Below are 21,994 nucleotides of genomic sequence, written 5' to 3'. Positions count from 1 at the left end.
TTTGTTTTACATTTTTCACAGTGTTCACATCAGTGGTAACAAACATAATATTTCTCTTTTTGTGCCTGGCTTATTTTGCTCAGCATTATGTCTTCAAGCTTCATCCATGCCATCATCTGTTTCACGACCTTGTTCCTTACTGCCACATAGTATTCCATCGTATGTATATACCACATTTTGTTTATCCACTCATCTGTTGAAGGACATTTGGGTTGTTTCCATCTCTTGGCAGTTGTGAATATTGCTGCTATGAACAATTGGTGTGCAGGTATCTGTTCGTGTCACTGCTTTCAGATCTTCTGGGTATATACGGAGAAGTGCAATTGCTGGATTGAAGAGTAACTCTATATCTAGTTTTTTAAGAAACTGCCAGACTGTCTTCCAGAGTGACTGTACCATTATACAGTCCCACCAACAATGAATAAGAGTATCAATTTCTCCACATCCTCTCCAGCATTTGTAGTTTCCTGTTTGTTTAATGGCAGCCAATCTAATTGGTGTGAGATGATATCTCATTGTGGTCTTAATTTGCATCTCCCTAATAGCTAGTGAAGCTGAACATTTTTTCATGTGTTTTTTGGCCATTTGTATTTCCTCTTCAGAAAACTTTTTCATATCTTTTGCCCATTTTATAATTGGGCTGTCTGTACAATTGTTGTTGAGTTATGGGATTTCTTTATATTTGCAAAATATCAGTCTTTTGTCAGATACATGGTTTCCAAATATTTTTTTCCCATTGAGTTGGCTGCCTCTTCACCTTTTTAACAAATTCCTTTGAGGTACAGAAGCTCCTAAGTTTGAGGAGTCCCCATTTATCTATTTTTTCCTTTGTTGCTTGTGCTTTGGGTGTGAGGTCTAGGAATTGACCTCCTAATACAAGGTTTTGAAGATGCTTTCCTACATTATCTTCTAGGAGTTTTATGGTACTGTCTCTTATATTGAGGTTTTTGATCCACTTTGGGTTAATTTTTGTGTAGGGTGTGAGGTAGGGGTCGTCTTTCATTCTTTTGCATATGGATATCCAACTCTCCCAGCCCCATTTGTTGAATAGACTGTTATGTCCCAGTTCAGTGGTTTTGGAGGCTTATCAAAGATCAGTTGACCATAGATCTGGGAGTCTATCTCCGAATTCTCAATTCAATTCCATTGAGCAGTAGTCTATCTTTGTGCCAGTACCATGCTGTTTTGACTACTGTGGCTTTATAATAAGCTTGAAAGTCAGGGAGTGTAATTCTTTCCACTTCGTTTTTCTTTTTTAGAATGTTTTTAGCAATTTGAGACATCTGCCCCTTCCAGATAAATTTGATAACTAGCTTTTCTATGCCTGCAAAGTAGGTTGTTGGAATTTTGATAGGAATTGCATTGAATCTGTGAATAAGTTTGGATAGACTTGACATCTTAATGACATTTAGCCTTCCTATCCATAAACAAGGAATATTTCTCCATTTTTTAGGTGTGCTTCTATTTCTTTTAGTAAAGTTATGTAGCTTTCTATGTATAGATCTTTTACATCTTTGGTTAAGTTTATTCCTAGGTACTTGATTTTTTTAGCTGCTATTGAGATTGGTATCTTTTTCTTGAGTGTCTCTTCAGTTAGGTCATTTCTAGTGTATAGGAACATTACTGACTTACGTGCATTAATCTTGTATCCCACTACTTTGCTAAATTTGTTTATTAGCTCATGTAGCTGTCTCATTGATTTCTCAGGGTTTTCCAGATATCAGATCATATCATCTACAAATAATGACAGTTCTGCTTCTTACTTTCCGATTTGGATGCATTTTATTTCTGTCTTGTTGGATCGTTCTGGCTAGCACTTCCAGCACAATGTTGAATAACAGTGGTGACAGCAGGCATCCTTTTCTCATTCCAGATCTTAGAAGGAAGGCTTTCAGTCTCTCGCCTCTGAGTACTATGCTGGCTGTGGGTTTTTCATATATGCCCTTTATCATATTGAGGAAGTTTCCTTCAATTCCTGCCTTTTGAAGTGTTTTTATCAAAAAAGGATGCTGGATTTTGTCCAATGCTTTTTTAGCTTTTAGCATCTATTGAGATGGTCATTTGATTTTTCCCTTTTGATTTGTTAATGTGTTGTATTATATTGATTGATTTTCTTATGTTGAACCATCCTTGCATGCCTGAGATGAACCCCACTTGGTCATGGTGTATGATTTTTTTAAATGTTTCTTTAGGTTCGATTTGCATGTATTTTGTTGAGAATTTTTGCATTTATATTCATTAGGGGGATTGCTCTGTAGTTTTCCTTTCTTGTAGCATCTTTACTTGGTTTTGGTATTAGAGTGATGTTAGCGTCATAAAATGAGTTAGGTAGTGTTCTATTTTCTTCAATGTTTTGAAAGAGTTTAAGACTGGTGTCAGTTCTTTTTGGAAAGTTTGGCAGAATTCCCCTGTGAAGCCATCTGGCCCTGGGCATTTATTTGTGGGAAGCTTTTTAATGACTGATTGGATCTCTTTGCTTGTGATTGGTTGGTTTGAGGTCTTCTGTTTCTTTTCTGGTCAGTCTAGGTTGTTTTCTCTACATTATCTAGTTTGTTGGCATATAGTTGTTTATAGTATCCTCTTATAATTTTTTTAATTTCTTTGGGATCCGTAGTAATGTTCTCTCTCATTTATTATTTTGTTTATTTGGGTCTTCTCCCTTTTTTATTTTGTCAGTCTAGTAGGGGCTTGTCAATCTTGTTGATCTTTCAAAGAACCAACTTTTGGTATTGTTTATTCTCTCTATTGTTTTCCTCTGCATCATTTATTTCTGCTTTAATCCTTGTTAGTTCTTTTCTTCTACTTGGTTTAGGTTTAGTTTGCTGTTCATTTTCTAGCTTCTTCAGTTGTTCCATTAGTTCTTTGATTTTAGCTCTTTCTTCCTTTTTAATGTATACATTTAGAGCTATAAGTTTTCCCCTCAATACTGCCTTTGCTGTATCCCATAAGTTTTGATATGTTGTGTTCTCATTTTCATTTATCTCTCTATATTTAGCAATTTCTCTTGCTATTTCTTCTTTAACCCACTGATTGTTTAGGAGCATGTTGTTTAATCTCCAGATATTTGTGAATTTTCTAAGTCTCTGATGGTTATTGACTTCTAATTGTATTCCATTGTGATCAGAGAATGTGCTTTGAATAATTTCAATCTTTTAAACTTTACTGAGGCTTGTTTTATGGCCCAGCATATGATCTGTTCTGGAGAAAGTTCCATGAGCACTAGAGAATAATGTGTATCCTGGTGATTTGGGATGTAATGTTCTATATATGTCTGTTAATTCAAATTCATTTATCAGATTGTTTAGGTTTTCAGTTTCTTTATTGGTCCTCTGTCTGGTTGATCTATCTATAGGAGAGAGTGATGTATCAAAGTCTCCTACAATTATTGTGGAAAAATCTGTCGCTTCCTTCAGTTTTGCCAATGTTTGTCTCATGTATTTTGGGGCACCTTGATTGGGTGCATAGACATTTATGATTGTTATTTCTTCTTGTTGACTTGTCCCTTTTATTAGTATATAGTGACCTTCTTTGTCTCTTATAATATCCTTGCATTTAAAGTATTTTTTCTGAGATTAATATTGCTACTCCTGCTTTCTTTTGGCTGTAGCTTATATGGAATATTTTTTTCCATCCTTTCACTTTCAATTTCTTTGTGTCCCTGTGTCTAAGATGAGTCTCTTGTAAGCAACATATTGATGGTTCATATTTTTTAATCCATTCTGCGAATCTATATCGTTTAATTGGGGAGTTTAATCCATTCACATTCAGTGTTATTACAGTGAAGGCATTTCTTGAATCAGCCATCTTATCCTTTGTCTTATGTTTGCCAGATATATTTTTCCCTTCTCTCTTTATTTCCTTAAAAGTACCCTTACTAAATCTCTTTAGTTCTGAACTCTTCTCCATACCTCTCTCTCCTTTCTTTGTTTCTCTGTTGGTAGGGCTCCCTTTAGTATCTCAAGTAGGGCAGGTCTCTTATTAGCGAATTCTCTCAGCATTTGTTTGTCTGTGAAGATTTTAAGCTCTCCCTCAAATCTGAAGGAGAGCTTTGCTTGATAAAGAATTCCTGGTTGGCAATTTTTCTCTTTCAGAATTTTAAATATGTCATACCACTGCCTTCTCACCTCCATGGTGGCCTCTGAGTAGTCACTGCTTAGTCTTATGTTGTTTCCCTTGTATGTGGTGAATTGCTTTTCTCTTGCTGCTTTCAGAACTTGCTCCTTCTCTTCAGCATTTGACAATCTGATCAGAATATGTCTTGGAGTGGGTTTATTTGGATTTATTCTGTTTGGAATTCGTTGGGCATCTATGATTTGTGTATTTATGTTGTTTAGAAGGGTTGGGAAGTTTTCCCCAACAATTTCTTTGAACACTCTTTCTAGACCTTTACTCTTCTCTTCCCCTTCTGGAACACCAATGATTCTTATATTTGCATGCTTTATGTTGTCCATCATATCCCTGAGATCCGTTTTGATTTAAAAATTTTTTTTCTCCATTCTTTCTTTTGTACTTTCACTTTCCATTCTGGACTCTTCCAGTTCGCTTATTCTTTCCTTAGCTTCCTCTAATCTAGTACCATGTATATCCAGAATCATTTTAATTTGATCAACAGTTTCTTTTATTTCCATAAGATCATCTGCTTTTTTATTTACTCTTTCAAATTCTTCTTTATGTTCTTCTAGGGTCTTCTTCATGTCCTTTATATTCTGTGCCATTATGTTATTGTTTGTGATGACTTCTTTGATTAATTGCTCCAAGTACTGTTTCTCCTCTGATTTTTTGATTTGGGTGTTTGGGTTAGGATTATGCATATCTTCTGGTTTCTTCATATGCTTTAAAATTTTCTGTTGTTTTTGGCCTCTTGGCATTTTATTATCTTGATAGGGTTCTTTTAGGATATGCAGGCTTATTTGAACAATTATCCATAATATGTCAGAGCTACAGCTTGGTGGAATGCACTTTCTCTGGCTTACTAGCAGTGGCGCCCCTGAGCCACCTTTTACCTTCAAGCCAGTTCTCCCCAACTTTGTCTGTGAGGCGAGTGGGGGTCAAAATCTTGTGGGGGTCCAATTAGTACACCAAATTTCTGTGTGTAGTTGGTATAGCCAGTCCTGAATTTAAGAGGGAAGGTGGCTTTAAGACTCAAATCTCCCAGGTGTTCCTGGAGACTTAAAGCTGTTGCACAAGTCCAACCCTTCAGCTCAGACTTCCCACAGTCTTTCTCTGCCTTGGGCCCACAATTCCTTGGGATTGGTGTAGGGCCCTTGGGATTTCTGCATGGGATCCTGCTTCCAAGCCATGCCCCCATGGACCTCTGCAGAGGGAAGACTGCACCGTGTCACAGGTGAGCGAAATCCCCTAGGGAAGCTCTGGGCCACGGCACCACGCAGGGGCGTTTCCAGCCCGCTGAGAAGTTAGCTGTACGGGCTGTGGCAATTTCCCCCTTCCATGGACCTCCACCTTCCTAGTTCCAGGACAATTAGCTGCAGGTGTGCGAAAGGCTGTTGTCCACACAAGATACTCAGGCGGGTGCCTGGGGTGTGGAAGGCACTCCCCACCATGCTCGACTGTGTGGTTTTTGCTGCCGGATCTGCAGCTGCTTTTGGGGTTTTTTAAAGTAATCTGTTTCCAAACACTGACCCCCAATTTCTTCCCACTGCAGCATGACTGCTGTTTCCCCAACAGCCTCACTCACTCATTTCTGAATGCAGACTCTTGGTTTCACCAAGTGTATGGTCCCTGTGGATTTAGTGGACCTTGTCCAGCCAGTATGATGCTGGAACTGGTATTCTGGAGCACTTTCTGTCTTTTATCTAGTGTTTTTCATGGAGGAGTATTTTGCTCTGTCTCTCCTAATCTGCCATCTTGGATCCCGCCCTTTCGTTTTTCTTATGCTTATTTTTGTAAAAGGAATATATTTATTATAGAAAATTTATAAAATACAGATGAGCAAAAGTCACTTATAATTTTATCGCATACTAGTAACCATTGTTAACACTTTGGGAAATGTCCTTAACTTTAAAATATGTTTCAACCTGATTTTTCTCTTAATACTTTATTAAACAAGTTGTTCTGTATTGCTATTTTACAGTATTATTTTTAAGTGGATGCATGATATTCTATTTTTTCACATAGTTCCCTATTGTTGGATATGTAGGTTTCCCCAAATCCTTATTAAGTAATTCATAAGAGTGGTTATCTCTGTAGCAGCATAGTGGTCATAAGCATAGACTGGAGCCAGAGAGCCTGCTTTCAAATCTTGGCTATAGGACTTACTAGCCTTGTGACCCTGGGCAGTTAATTCACCTCTCTGGCCTCACTTTCATCATCCATAAAATGAGGCTCCCAATAGTACCAATGAATAAAGTGCTTAAGAAGATTGACATCACCTAAATTATCCTTGCTAAATGCATAGACATGATTATTTCTATAGAATTAATTCCTATAAGTAGAATTGCTTATTCCAATAGCAGCAAATTCAGCAAGCATTTATTAGGGAGAATAATAATAATAATAATGATAATAATAAATAATAATAATACCTACTCCTTCAGTATTGTTGTGAGACATGGCACACAGTGAATATCATGTAAGTGTTAACTATTATTATGATGATGTTCTAAGCACTGTGCTAGATTATGGCAGTAAATAAGAGAAAGTCCTGCCTTCAATGAAGCTTGTATTCTAATTGGTTTCAAAGGGTGTATAAAATTCTTAGTATGTTAATATGTATTTAAATGGCTTATTTCTAAAAATTAGAGTGGATTGGGCAAGACAGAGAGAGAAGTGGTCCTGAATAGATACTTTATTGATCTGGGTGAGGTTTTTTTTTTGTGTGTGTTTTTTTTTTTGAGGTTTTTATATTTATTTATTTATATATTTATTTATTTTTAATTCATTTTATTGAGTTATGTTCACATACCATGCAGTCATACAAAACAAAGTGTACATTCGATTGTTCACAGTACCATTACACAGTTGTGCATTCATCACCAAAATCAATCCCTGACACCTTCATTACCACACACACAAAAATAACAAGAATAATAATTAAAGTGAAAAAGAGCAATTAAAGTAAAAAGAACACTGGGTGCCTTTGTTTGTTTGTTTGTTTGTTTGTTTTCCTTCCCCCATTTTTCTACTCATCCATACATAAACTAGACAAAGGGGAGTGTGGTCCATATGGCTTTCCCAATCACATTGTCACCCTTCATAAGCTACATTTTTATACAATCGTCTTCAGGATTCATGGGTTCTGGGTTGTAGTTTGATAGTTTCATGTATTTACTGCTAGCTGCTCCAATTCACTAGAACCTAAAAAGGGTTGTCTATATTGTGCATAAGAGTGCCCACCAGAGTGACCTCTCAGCTCCTTTTGGAATCTCTCAGCCACTGTAGCTTATTTCATTTCCTTCACATCCCCCTTTTGGTCAAGAAGATGTTCTCCATCCCACGATGCTGGGTCTACATTCCTCCCCAGGAGTCATACTGATCTGGGTGAGTTTGATGAGAACTGGAGAGGGGCTGGGGCATACTTGGCTTTGATGAGGGCCTGGACTAAAGCATCTTGCCATGCAATGATTAAGCTAATGAGATGTTACATGACATTCCAGGGACCGGGCGTCATTTCTTGCATTGTTTTCACATTTCCCCCCTTCAATTTTAAGCTTAAGCATACATGTTCTTCGCAATTTATGAATCACACAATTCATGAGTTTCCTATTCTTTATACCTCCGTTGAAGAGAATGGGCTGTTGGCATGGCAACCACCCAGGTTTCCTCTGCCTTTTGTACTTCACTACTCCATTCTGGCCAGACCACAGCCTCTTTTGGACAGCAGAGCCCTAATGGCTCTTTGGCTCCTGACTTACCATCCAACTGGCAGGTGGGGATGTGATCCCTTCTTGGGACAATATACCCTGACCAACTCTGGAAAGGAGGGGCAGGCAGGATGGGACACCCAATGGGTATTTAGAATCCACAATCTCTTCAATCTCATCTTGACTCCTTTAATCTCCCATTTTACCACTGGAAACAGTTCTCCACTGTCATCACTCTTTTTTTTTTTTTTTTTTTTTATAAGATATTCTGTCACTATGCCTTTATTACTAGTAATGAAACATTTAACACACTGCTTTCTATTCTTTTTTTTTTCTCTGAACAACACAGGCAGAGAATTTTTATTTCCTTTCTGTGTTACATGTAGAGCAATCATTAACAATATGAATCTGTTCAAACACCCATCTACAGTTTGGTAACACCTGCAGTTCTATCAGAAAAGGTCATCTTAGGTTAGTTCACTGTCGGCACCTAGAAAGCTGCAAGAATAGATGAGTTTGGGTGGAATTGTGGGAATATGGTGGATTAGGAAGCTCCAGGAATCATTCCTTCAACTAGAACAACTGTTAATCAGACAGAAACTGTCTGAATCAACTATTTCAAAACTCCAGAATCCAGTATAACGCTATGAGGCATCTAAAAGGAAGAGTGGATGGAAGAGGCTAGTAAATTGAGGTAAATATCAGTTAATTGCTCTCTCTGAGGTATGGTTATTTTTGACCATCACCCATTCTTGTGGCAGACAGCCATGGGATCTGGCACCTGGTGTAGCTTCTGGTGCCAGAGAGGGACATAAAAACCAAATTCACCAAGATCCAGAAGAGGGGGAGGGGCTATGATCCCATAGCTGTTCATAGTATCATCATATAGTTGTGCATTCATCACATTTTAATTTTTTGAACATTTTCATTACTCCAAAAATAAATAAAAATAAAAGCAAAAAAAGTGCACCCAAAACATCATTCTCATCCCCTCTATTATTCATTTACTTTTTTGTCCCCATTTTTGTACTCATGTGTCCATACACTGGAAAAAGGGAGTGTGAGCAACAAGTTTTTCACAATCACATGGTCACAAGGTATAAACTATTATACCTTGTTATACAATCATCTTCAAGATTCATGGTTACTGGCTTGCAGTTCAACAGTTTCAGGTATTTCCTTCTAGATATTCTAATACACTAAAAACTAAAAAGGGATGGCTATATAATGCAGAGAATAACCTCCAGAATGACCTCTTGACCTCATTTGAAATCTCTCAGTCATTGAAACTATATTTATTTCATTTCTCTTCTTCGTTTTGGTCAAGAAGGCTTTCTCAATCCCACAACGCTGGGTCCAGACTCATCCCTGGGAGTCATGTCCCACTTGCTGGAAGATTTACTCCCCTGGGCATCATGTCCCATGTAGGGGGAAGAGCAGTAAATTTACCTGCCAAGTTGACTTAGAGAGGGAAGCCACATCTGAGCAACAAAAGAGGTTCTCTCGGGGTGACTCGTAGGCACAATCATAAGTAGGCTTTGCCTCTCCTTTGCAGTAACACATTTCATAAGGGCAAGTCCCAAGATCAAGGGCTCAGCCTACTAAATTGGTAGTCCTCAATGTTTGCAAGAATATAAGGAATTCCCCAGGTGGGGAAGTTTAATATTTCCACATTTTTCCCCAGTCCCTCAAGGGGGCTTTTCAAATACTTTATTATTCTCTGCCCAAATTAGTCTGAGATGTAGTGGGGCTTCACACCAACCTGTACAAACAAAGCAGATCTCACTGCCTAGTCAAAGCTCCATGCAATTATGGTGTTTGAATAAACTGAACATACAAGTTAAATTACATAGAGTACTACAGAAAATATAGATTTTTCACCAAATAAACATCTCTTCCTTCGGTCTCACACAGAAGTTGAAGTTTTAAAACACAGTCAATATCATCCTTTACCCTTTAGTCTTATTTACCTTAATCCTAACCAAGTCCATTTTGTTTATATCTCTAATTGAAGACTGATCTCTTTTTCAGCTTCTTTAACAGTTACTGTATGGGGTAATGCTGACATTCATAGCTGATGAACTCTGGCTCTGAGTCTCAGGTGTCACACAGATACTGATAGTTCCAGGGACTGACCAGGTTATACACAAAGAGCTCAGCATATCAGAATTTAGAAATAACCATTACAACTCAAGGATAGTTGTAATTGCTGTAAGAGCTTACAATCTAGGAACTGTTACAATAAGCTTTCCCCTGATAATTTATGCTCTCGGATTCAATTCTCAGAGTTTGCACATTTTAGTTAGTCCATATTAGTGAGGTGTTATAATGTCTCTCCTTTCATTTCAACATACAAGGCTCATTTCATTTTTTTTTTTCCACTTTAGAAGACTGATTTAATAAAGTCTAATGAACCATATGAGTAGTACATTTATAGTGATTTAAAATAATTATAAAGAGTTTAACAATTTGGGAATAGACTTGATGTATTAAATTTAAAAATGCAGGAAACAAAATTATACAATTTGACCAAATCCAAGAAAGAAAAAGCATAGTAAAGAGATTAAAATACAACAAAATATTAATAGCAGTTACTTAGTTTTGAAAGGTAGATTTGATCTTTTTTTTCTGCTTCTTTTTTATTTCTCTATATGTACTTTACAAGTTTTCTGCAAGGAACATGAATTACTTTGATGATCAAGGGAAAAAAATGAAAAAATAAGTAGTTAATGCTGAGAATTAAGTATTAAATACAGATCAAGGTTCTTAAAACTCCTTCAGGAAGGTTTAACATGAGAAGTTAGTAAAATCTGCACATTGGCTTTGTTTTTTTTTTTTTGTTGTTGCCATTGTGGTATACCATGCACAAATTCAATTCTTAGGAGGAAAAGCATAAATTGTTCCAAGTAAATTCACAGACACTGAGTGCTACCTTCCAAAGGAAACTCTTTTCCATAATGATTTGGATTCTTTGGTACTTTCTGGCCCCTCCAAATGTACTTCTTGATGTGATTCTTTAAAACCCTGTTCAATGTCACCTATTTAGAATAGAGAAAAACATCATTATCACCAAAAAAAATCCCAAGGCCATACTATTCTATCTATATGGTGGTAGGGAGAGGTAAGGACATGTAAGGTACCCCCAACTCCTCCTGGTAAACTGGACTCTTGTGAAAGTGAAATTAGAATGAAGAAGGAACTAAATCATCATCCACAGTGAGCATATATTGGTAACAAACAAGACAGGCGTGCTTTAAAAGGAGGATCTGTAATTGTATTAGCAAAGTTTTATGTCTTAAGCTAGGTGATAGGTTTGTTTATTATTTTTACACTATCTGTAAGGGATGTCTGAGGCAATCAATCAAGATGGTTAGGGTGTGGCTTTAAAAAAACATCAGTTTCAACACACCTCAAGCTCCAAGACAATCATGCCTTAGACTATGAGTAAGACCACATCAAATTAAGGCTTGGATGAAATTTTCCTTAAGACTAATTGTTGTAAACCTTTCTCTACCCCACCATACTGAGGCTGTAACTCATCAGGGCAGTGATTTCAGGAGCTATGTGGATGAAACTCACAGAATTTGGATTCACCCCTCTGGATACTTCCATCCCCATTTCTACAGATTGACTGTTGCAACATCCAGTTTTACCTTTTTTCCTATTTCCATATTCACCAAGCAACATTTTAAACTATTTATGCATATTGACTTATTTAACCCTCACAACCATGAAAAGATCAGATGAAGAAACTGAAGCTTAGAGAGCATCAGTCACACAGCGAGGGATAGAACTTGGCACTGAGCCCACAGTCTGCCTTCAAAACCCTTGTTCTTCAGCTGCAAAGGATAATGCTGGCTCAGGTACCAGGTAGACGCTGCCTTGCACAGCTGATATGAATAGCAACAGTAAAGATTTATTGCCCATTATCGTTAATTGGCATGTTGAAGAATCCAATCTGCTCTCTGTAATACTGCCAAATAAAAAGGTTGGAGCTACAAAGGTGAGAATCAGACCTTAGAAAATGTTGTCCAACTAAAGTAGTGCCACATAGGTAGGCCCCATCTGAGCAATTCCCTCCTAACATGTCTAAGCTCAGTACATATTACCAATCTCCTCTGGGAATCCCTCTTGGCATTTCACTATCACCAGACTTACAGGAGTATCCTTCAGTTCTGTCCTGGTCTCTCCATCCCCACTGCCCTATCCTAGTCAGGCCACCATCATCCCTCCACTACCTCCAATCAAGCACTACATTGCAAAAGCTGCTGCAGTCATCACAACATTTTGAGTTAATCTTAAAATCTTTAGAAGGGGTTTTCAACCTCTTAACCTAACTGCCCAAAAGACTAAAAAGCCACAGAGCATCCAAATACCTACTGGTAATCTTGAAATAGGTGAGTTCCACATGTGGTTCACTTTTGATACTCTTCTCCAATTCCTCTTTCATATTTTTAATACATGGGTTATGGCTGTCTCCCTGACTTGCATATAAGTTTCTTTAAGAGGAATGAACATGACATGCAGCTTTAAATTCTCCCAGAGTACCAAGGCTTTATATATATTTTTATATATACTTTATGTATACTTTATATACATTAAACACTCGAAATTTTATGAAATAAAAATATAAATTTCCAGTGTGGCATGCTGGATCTTTCCTTCCAGACTTGACCTAAATATACTTTAAAATCTTTTTAGCAACAAGGCTAAAAGGCAGAAAACTATCTCTAAAGATTTTAAGGTTAATTTCAAATGTTGCAATCACAGCATAGATCTCACCACCAAAAATGTGAGAATCAAGAATGAGCATACCCAAATATTTTGTCCTCATTTACATTAGAATCTACATAATTGCTGTTACTGCTGAAAACTTCCTTTTGGAAAATCTTACAAGAATGGGCCATATATTATTCCATCAGTGACACATAGCATTATTTACTTAACCAATCTCATACTATTATGAGATTTAGATTCTCTCTTTTTTGCAATGATAAACACTGCAATTAAGACCATCAAACTCCTAACTTTATTTTGTAATATTTATTTAGACTAAATTCCTAGAAATGGGATTTAATGAGCCAAAGATTACAAACAGCTCTTATACATTGCTAATCCAGTTTAAATAACCATAACCTTTCTGGAAAATAATAATGCAATAACAATCTTCATAATTATCATTTAAAAACACAAAGCCAAAATTTCATACAACAAATGTCCACAATTTGGGGAAAACAGTAAAATAAATAGCATTCAGGCTGTCACAAATCTAAGTATAGGTTGAAGAGAGAAATGCACCAATTCTTCCTGCTGAGGCCTTGGCAACATCCAAATTTGTAACACAAATGGCAGTTCTGACACAGGAAATTCTAGAATAAGGAGTATCACATCACAGAATAATAGGACAATATATAATAGGACAATCACACAATAATAGGACAATATAGCCAGAAACTTAGCTTTCCTTACATTAGCCTTAAAGTAATTTACAAGCAACATCCAAGGTAGCAAAGGACATGATGACAGTCTAGGACAGACAGCTTTCAATCACTGGAACAGTAAGAATTGGAAACATACAATTACTTTATGTACACTTTATCAGGTATACTGTTTTGGTGATTCTGCTTCCTCCGAAGAAAAATGAAGGCAAAAAAGATAAAAGGCAAAAAGGGACATAACATGTAATGTATTCCAAACCAAATTTCCATTTTTAAGCTTACTTTTTTCATGAGATGTTTCACTGGTATGTTCTATGAGATACTCCAACAATCCATCAAATATTTCTAGGAGATTCCTAATAGACTCTTTATCTCCTTTCACTATATTTTCTCCTGTTATGTGAGACAAGCTGACCTGCAGGTAATCCAAGGCCAGTGAATCAATTACTGCTTGTACATTATGTGCATCATCCTCTTGATTCTTGGGAATAGCTATGATGTCTGGTACTTTTTCTCCCAAGATTGATTGATAAAGAGCAATAAAAACATTAGCATCACAATCTTCAAGTTCATGTATCCTCAGGTGTATGTGACATTTAGAAAGAAGGTTATTGGCAATGGTTATCCACTCAGCCTCTGAGCCGGCCATGTCGCGAAGGAAGGTAGCCGCCGGACTCCCAGACAGGCGCACGCGGGACGGTGTCCTGGAGGGGCCGCACAGCGAACACACAGCTGTGGGACGAGAGCGGCTCATTTCATTTTCAAGGCCCATTTACCTAGTTGCATACCTCTCAACTTTGTTCCTTCTTGCAGGCACTCAATATTCAGTTGTATGTATCCACCACAGTTCACCATTCCATTCATCAGTTGATGTACCCTTGGGCCTCTCCATCCATTGCAAATCATGAATACTGCTGCCATAAACAGCAATGTGCAAATGTCCATTCATGTCCCTGCTCTCAATTTTTCCATGTATATACCCAGTAATGGGGTTGCAGGACCATGTGGCAACTCCATACTTCGCTTCCTGTGGAACCACCACACTGCCCTCCAGATGAGCTGCAGCATTCTCCTTCCCCACCAACAGTGATTAGGTATATCCCTCTCTCCACATTTTCTCCAGCACTTGTATCCCTCTGTTTATTTTTTAAACATTCCATCCTAAGCAAACAATCAGATGTTCCAGGTATAATCGCAAAGTTATGCATTCATCACCACAATCTATATGAGGACATTTCCATTTCTTCCATAAAGAAAGAGGAAGAGGAGAAAAAAAGATGAATAAAAAAGAAAGAAAAAATAAAAATACAATACAATACAATATAAAATCCAGACAACACCACCACCACCAAGAATCCCATACCCCTCCATTATATTTTCTTCTTTTAGACATTTAGCTTTGGTATATTGCCCTTGTTACAATGATACTGTTAACTATAGACTCTAGTTTTCATTGATTGTATTTTCCCCCAATACCATCCCATTCTCAACACCTTGCAAAGTTAACATTCTTTTGTTCTCCCTCATGTAAAAACATTCTTATGTTTGTACATTTAATCACCATCATTGACCACACTAGGTTTCACTAAGTTTTACAGTCCCAGTCTTTATCTTCTATCTCTCCTTCTGGTGTCATACATTGGGCTGACCTTCTTGAATGGAGGGCTGAATTCTGATGGAAAGCACCATCCAATGCAAAGCCAATTTGCAAAGATGGTAAAAGGTTTGCTTCTTTTTGTTAGTTCCTGACACTCAAGAATATCTCTGTCATATCTCTAGCTGGATACAGACTCAAGAAATGGACATCTCAGGGAATAAATCCCAGATAATAACATTTAAAAATATTAAAATGCACAGTGTGCAACAAAAAATTACAAGACAAATAAAGAAACAGGGAATGATGGCTCATCCAAAGGAAGATGATAAAATCCAGAAAATGTCAACAAAGAAGACCAGACTGTGGATATATATATGGTCTTTTATATATATATTTAAAAATGATCTTCAGTATGCTCAAAAAATGAAAGGAAATACAGAGAAAGTACTAAAAGATATGAAGAAAACAAAGAACAATATGAGAATTTCAATAAGGAGATAAAAATTTTTAAAAGGAAATGAACTAATGGAGTTGAAGACCACAGTAACTGAAATGAAAATTTCCCAAAGGGTTGCAACAGCAGATGGGAGCTGACAAAAGAAAGAATCAGTGAACTCAAAGGCAGTTGAAATGAGTCAGGCTGAGGAGCAGAGAGAAAAAAGAATTATTAAAAGGAAAAATATCTTAAGAGACCTGTGGGATACTATCAAGTTCACCAATGTATGCATGATGGGAGTCCTAGAAGGAGAAGAAAGAAAGAAAGAAGCAAAATGAATATTCAAAGAAATAATGAGAGACAACTTTCCAAACTTAGCAAAAGATGTGAATATGCATATCCAGGAATACCAGATAACACGAAACAGGATAAAATTGAAGAGAAATATGCCCTGTCATATACTGATCAAACTGTTGAATGTAAAGACAAGGAGAGAGTTCTGAAAGCTGCAAGAGAAAAACAATGTGTTATGTACAAGGGAGTCCCAATTAGGTTGAGTGCCAGTTTCTCGTCAGAAACCATGAAGGCACAAAAGCAGTGGCTGAAATACTGAAAGTGTTGAGAGAAAACAATTGCCAACCAAGAATTTTATATCTGGCAGGACATTCTTTAAAAAATGAGGGAGAGATCAAGATATTCCAAAAGAAATAAAAGCCAAGGGGGTTCATTACCACTAGACCTACCCTACAAGCAGTTCTAAAAGAAGTTCTTCAGACTGAAAGAAAGGGACACTAGATAGTGGTTCAAAGTAGCATAAAGAAATAAAGACCTCCAGTAAAGGTAACCATATAGGTAATTATAAATTCCTGTACAATTGCATTGTACTTTTTTGGCATGTAACTCCATTTCTTACTTCCTATGGGTTCTAAAATGCAAATACATAAAAAGTAATGATAAATCTATGGTTTTGGACATAGTGTACAAAGATAAATTTGAAACAAGTATAAAAAAGGTAGCGGGGAAGAGATTGGCTGAATGGATAAAAACCACGACCAACTATATACTGTTTATATGGAACTCACCTTATATTCAAAGTCATAAGTATGTTGAAAGTGAAATGATGGAAAAAAATATATCATGCATGTAGTAACCAAAAAAGATCTGGAGTACCTATACTAACATCATATAAAATAGACTAAGTAAAAAACATTACAGGGGACAAAGACTGTCATTATATACTGATATGGGGATCAACTCAATAAGAAAATTAACAATTATAAATATATATGCACATAACAGCAGAGCCCCAAAATATATGAAGTGAATACTGACATAATTGAGGGGAAAAATAAGCTGTCTACAATAATAATAGGAGACTTTAATTTACTACATTCAATAATAGATAGAACATCTAGATAGATGATCAATAAGGGAATAGAAGACTTGAATGACACCCTAAACTGCTAGACCTAACAGACATATATAGAACACTTCACCCAACAACAGCAGAATACACATTATTTTCAAGTGCACATGGATCCTTTGGGTAACAAAGCAAGTCTCAATAAATTAAAAAATATTGAAATCGTACAGCGTACTTTTTCTGACCACATGGAATGAAGCTAGAAATCAATAACAGAGGGTGAACTGGAACATTCACAAATATGTAGAAATTAAACAATGCACTCTTAAGCAACCGATAGGTTAAAGAGGAAATCATAAGGGAAATTAGGATATATTTTGAGGCTAATGAAAATGAAATTACAATTAATCAATGCACTCTTAAGCAACTGATAGGTTAAAGAGGAAATCATAAGGGAAATTAGGACATATTTTGAGGCTAATGAAAATGAAATTACAACATACCCAAACTTATGGGATGTAACAAAGGCAGTGCGGAGAAGGAAATTTATAGCTCTAAATGCTTACATTAAAAAAAAAAAAGACTTTAAGTCAGAGATGTAATCTCAAAACTGGAAGAATTAGAAAAAGAAGAGCAAACTAAACCCAAAGCAAACAGAAGGAAAGAAATAACAAATGTTGCTGGAATAAATGAAATGAAATAGAAATAAATGAAATAGAAAGCAAACAAACAAAAAACAATAGAGAGAATCAACAAAACCAAAAACTGGTTCTTTGAAAAGATCAATAAAACTGACAAACCTTTAGCTACACTGGCAAAGAAAAAAAAGAGAGGATACAATGAAGGGGAAAAACCCCACATGATCATCTCAACTGATGCAGAATAGGCATTTGACAAAATCTAGCTCCACTTCTTGATAAAAATACTTAGGAAACTAGGATTAATAGGAAACTTCCTTAACATGATAAAAGGTGTATATGAAAAACCTATAGCTAACATCATACTTTATGTGAAAGACTGAAAGCTTTCTGTCTAAGATCCGAAACAAGATAAGTATGCCATTGTCACCACTGTTATTCAATATTGTACTGAAAGTTCTAACAAGAGCAATTAGGCAAGAAAAAGAAATGGGGCCTCATCAAAATTGAAAACTTTTGTGCCTTAAAAGACTTTATCAAGAAAGAAAAATGACAGCCTACACAATGGGAGAATATATTTTGAAGCCACATGTTCTGGTTTGCTAATGCTGCCATTATGCAAAACACCAGAAATGGTTTGACTTTTATAAAGGGGATTTATAAGGTTACAAATAACCTAAGTTCTAAGGCTGTAAAAGTGTCCAAGCTATGGCATCAACAAGAGGATACCTTCATTGAAGGAAGGCCAATGATATCCAGAACACCTCTGTCAGCTGGGAAGGCATGTGGCCAGCATCTGCTGGTCCTTTGCTCCCAGGTTGCATTTCAAAATGGCTTTCTCCAAAATGCCTTTGGGCTTTTGTCTCTCTTAACTTCTCTCTCTCAGCTTCTGTGCATCCTTGCCTCAGCTTTTGTCTGTCTTAGCTTCTCTCTCTCATCTCCTGTGCCTTCTTTGCTTGTTCTCCCAGGGCATGTCTCTCAGAGCATCTGGGAGTCCTCTCTTAGCTTCTCTGAGGCAAACTCTGGGCTTTATCTCTTAGCATCTCCAATCATCTTTTTTTCTGCATCTCCCAGCATCTCCAAGCGTCTGGTCTGTGTTGGCTCTTAGCTTCTCCTGGGGGCACACTCTGGATTGCATCTCTTAGCTTCTCTCCAAAAGGTTTTTCTCAGCTTCTCTGAGCTCCTTGTTTCTGTGAGCTCTCTTAAAGGACTCCAGGGATCTAATTAAGACCCACCCAGAATGGACAGGGTCACATCTCCATGGAAATAATTTAACCAAAGTTCTCACCCACAGTTGGGCGAGTCACATCTTCATGGAAGCACTCATTCAAAAGGTTCCACCCAATAAGATTGGGATTAAAAAATCATGGCTCTTCTGGACTCCATAACAGTTTCAAACCAGCACACTGCATATATGATAAAGGCTTAATATCCAGAATATATAAAGAAATCCTTCAACTTAACAACAGAAACACAGACAACCCAATTTAAAAATGGGCGAAAGACTTGAGTAGACATTTCTTCAAAGAAGATACACAGATGGCCAAAACGTGCATGAAAAGATGCTCAACACCATTAGCCATCAGGGAAATGCAAATCAAAACCACGAGATACCATTTCATACCCACTATTTAACAAATGAAAATTACAAGTATTGGAGGGGATGTGGAGAAATAGGAACACTCATTCATTGTTGGTAGGAATGTAAAATGGTGTAGCTGCTCTGGAAGACAGTTTGGCAAGCCTTCAGAAAGTTAAGCATAGAATTACCATATGACCTGGCAATCCCACTTATAGTTATATGCCCAAGGGGATTGAAAGCAGGGACTCAGATATTTACACACTCATGTTCATTGTGGCATTATTCACAATTCCCAAAAGATGGAAGCAACTGAAGTGTCCATCAATATATGAATGGGTAAACAAAATGTGGTATACACGTACAATGGAATATCATTCAGTTGTAAAAAAGAAATGAAGTTCTGATACTTGTGACAACATGGATGAACCTTTAAGACATCATGTTGAATGAAATAAACCAGCACAAAAGGACAAATATTGTATGACCTCACTGATAAGAAATAATTAGAATAAGTCAGCTCGTAGAGTCTGAATCTAGAATATAGGTTACCAGGGGACAGGGAAGGGGTAGGAAATACAGAGATAAGGCTTAAAATGTACATAGTTTCTATTTGGAATGACAGAAAAGATTTGGTAATGGATGGTAGTTTTTGGTAACATAACATTGTGAATGGAATTAATAGTACTGGATACTATATCTGAATGTGGTTAAAAGGGTAAATTTTAGGTTGTATATACATGGCACTAGAATAAAAATAAACAACATGGAACTATACAATGCAAACTGTGACCCCTTAAGTTTAACCATAGATTATAATTAATATACAGTTTTTAAAATGTGCTTTCACCAATTGTAACAACTGTACCACACCAATGCAAAGTGTTAATAATTGGATGGTATATGGGAACCCTGTATTTTATGCACAATTTTTCTGTAAACCCACAACTTCTCTATTAAAAAAAAAAGAACACATGAGCTTAATTGCTATAATTGTGCCTGTTTAGAATTCTGGTGCATAAAAACTTCCAATTTATTGAATCTCCAAGAATTACCAAGAAGCATTGTTTAAGTTTGTTTTCTAACCCAGAAACCATCCAAATTATTTATTTTTTCCATTTTTTTGGTAACAGCTTTATTGAAGTATAATCCATATACCATATAATTTGCTCAGAGTATACATTTTAATGGCTTTTAGTATAGTCACAGAGTTGTGCATACATCACCACAATCTAATTTGAGAATTCAAAAAGAAATTCCCATACCCTTTAGCAGTCACCCCTCTTCCCACCTCCCCCTAGTCCTAAGCAACCACTAATCTGCTTTCTGTCTCTATGGATTTCCTATTATAAATATTTCATATAGATGAAATAATGTAATATATGGTCTTTTATGACTGACTTCTTTCACTTAGCATAATGTTTTCAAGTTTCATCCATATAGTTTGTGTCAGTACTTCATTCCTTTTTATTTGCAAATAATATCCAATTGTTTGGATATGCCATATTTTATTTCTTCATTCATCAGTTGATGGACATTTGGGTTGTTTCTACTTTTGGCTGTTATGAATAATGCTGCTATGAACATTTGTTTATAGGTTTTTGTTTGTATATAAGCTTTTATTTCACTTGGGTATGTAGTTTGGAATGGGATTGCTGGATCATATGGTAACTCAATGTTTAATCTTTTGGGGAACTACCAAACTGTTTTCCAAAGCAGTTGCATCATTTTACATTGTCACCAGCAAAGTATGAGGGTCCCAATCTTGTCACATTCTTATCAATACTTGTTATCATCTATCTTTTTTATTATAGCCATCTGGTGGGTGTTAAGTGGTATCTCGTGGTTTTGATTTGCATTTCTCTGATGACTAATGATGTTGAACATCTTTGTCTTAGTTTGCTAATGCTGCAGAATGCAAAACACCAGAGATGGATAGGCTTTTATAAAACGGGGATTTATTTCACTACACAATTACAGTCTTAAGGCCACAAAACGTCCAAGGTAACACCTCAGCAATCGGGTACCCTCACTGGAGGATGGCCAATGGCCTCCGGAAAACCTCTGTTAGCTAGGAAGGCAGCTGGCATCTGCTCCAAAGCTCCAGCCTCAAAACGGCTTTCTCCCAGGACGTTCCTCTCCAGCAAGCTTGCTTCTCTTCAAAACATCACTCCCAGCTGCACTCTCTTTCCTCTTTGAGTCAGCTCATTTATATAGCTCCACTGATCAAGGCCCACCCCGAATGGGCGGGGCCACGCCTCCATGGGAACATCTCATCAAAATTATCTCCCACAGCTGGGTGGGGCACACTCCAAGCAAATCTAACCAACACCAAAACTTCTGCCCCACACAAGACTATAAAGATAATGGCATTTGGGGGACACAATACACTCAAACTGGCACAATCTTTTTATGTGGTTATTAGCCATTTGTGAATCTTCTTTGGAGAAATGTCTATTCAAGTCCTTTGCCTAGTTTGCTGGGTTGTCTTTTTAATATTGAGTTGTAAGAGTTCTTTATATACTCTACATACAAGTCGCTTATCAGATATATGATTTGCAAAATTTTTATCCCATTCTGGGAGTTGCCTTTTCACTTTTTTAAATGCAATTTTATTGATATATATTCACACTCCATATAATCCATCCAAAGTAAACAATCAGTGGCTCACAGTATCATCATATAGTTGTGCATTCATCACCATGGTCCAGTTTAGAACATTTTCATTACTCCAAAATACAGAAAAAATAAAAATAAAAAAGAACACCCAAAACTTCCTTACCCCTTATCCCCTCCTTTTATTTATATATTTTTGTCTTTATTTTATTACTCCTCTGCCCATACACTGGACAAAGGGAGTGTCAGTCACACAGTTTTCACAATCACATGGTCACATGATAAAAGCTATATAGTTATACAATCATCATCAAGAATCAAGTCTATTGGATTACAGTTCAACAGATTCAGTTATTTCCTTTTAGCTATTCTAATACACTAGAAAGTAAAAAGGAATATATATATAATGCATAAGAATTAACTTCCAGAATGATCTCTCAACTCTGTTTGAAATCTCTTAGCCACTGAAACTTTTATTTAATTTCTTTTCCCACTTTTGGTCAAGAA

The 21,994-nt window shown here is 36.7% G+C and overlaps 2 protein-coding genes across 3 annotated transcripts in view; one reads left to right on the top strand and one right to left on the bottom strand.

Annotated features, from left to right (window-relative positions):
• Positions 1–21,994, top strand: part of KLHL3 (kelch like family member 3) — a 190,094-nt gene that overhangs the window by 16,974 nt on the left and 151,126 nt on the right. The window lies entirely within an intron of this gene.
• On the bottom strand, positions 10,729–13,938 carry LOC119507956 (centrosomal protein of 95 kDa-like). The gene is made up of 2 exons (XM_037801306.1): positions 13,541–13,938; positions 10,729–10,858 (listed from the first exon to the last, which is right to left on the bottom strand). The coding sequence occupies exons 1-2, from the start codon at positions 13,905–13,907 to the stop codon at positions 10,749–10,751; spliced, it is 477 nt and encodes a 158-aa protein (XP_037657234.1). The 5' UTR covers positions 13,908–13,938; the 3' UTR covers positions 10,729–10,748.

The sequence above is a fragment of the Choloepus didactylus genome, chromosome 13, assembly GCF_015220235.1.
Source record: "Choloepus didactylus isolate mChoDid1 chromosome 13, mChoDid1.pri, whole genome shotgun sequence".
NCBI lineage: Eukaryota > Metazoa > Chordata > Mammalia > Pilosa > Megalonychidae > Choloepus > Choloepus didactylus.
This window is presented reverse-complemented; position numbering and strand designations above follow the sequence as displayed.

What these genes read in the sequence shown, in the direction of transcription:
- LOC119507956 (XM_037801306.1), bottom strand. Translation starts at nt 13,907, where the DNA reads ATGGCCGGCTCAGAGGCTGAGTGGATAACCATTGCCAATAACCTTCTT. An exon ending in TGAAACATCTCATGAAAAAA is followed by an intron (nt 10,859 to 13,540) that starts GTAAGCTTAAAA and finishes TATTCTAAATAG; the next exon opens with GTGACATTGAACAGGGTTTT.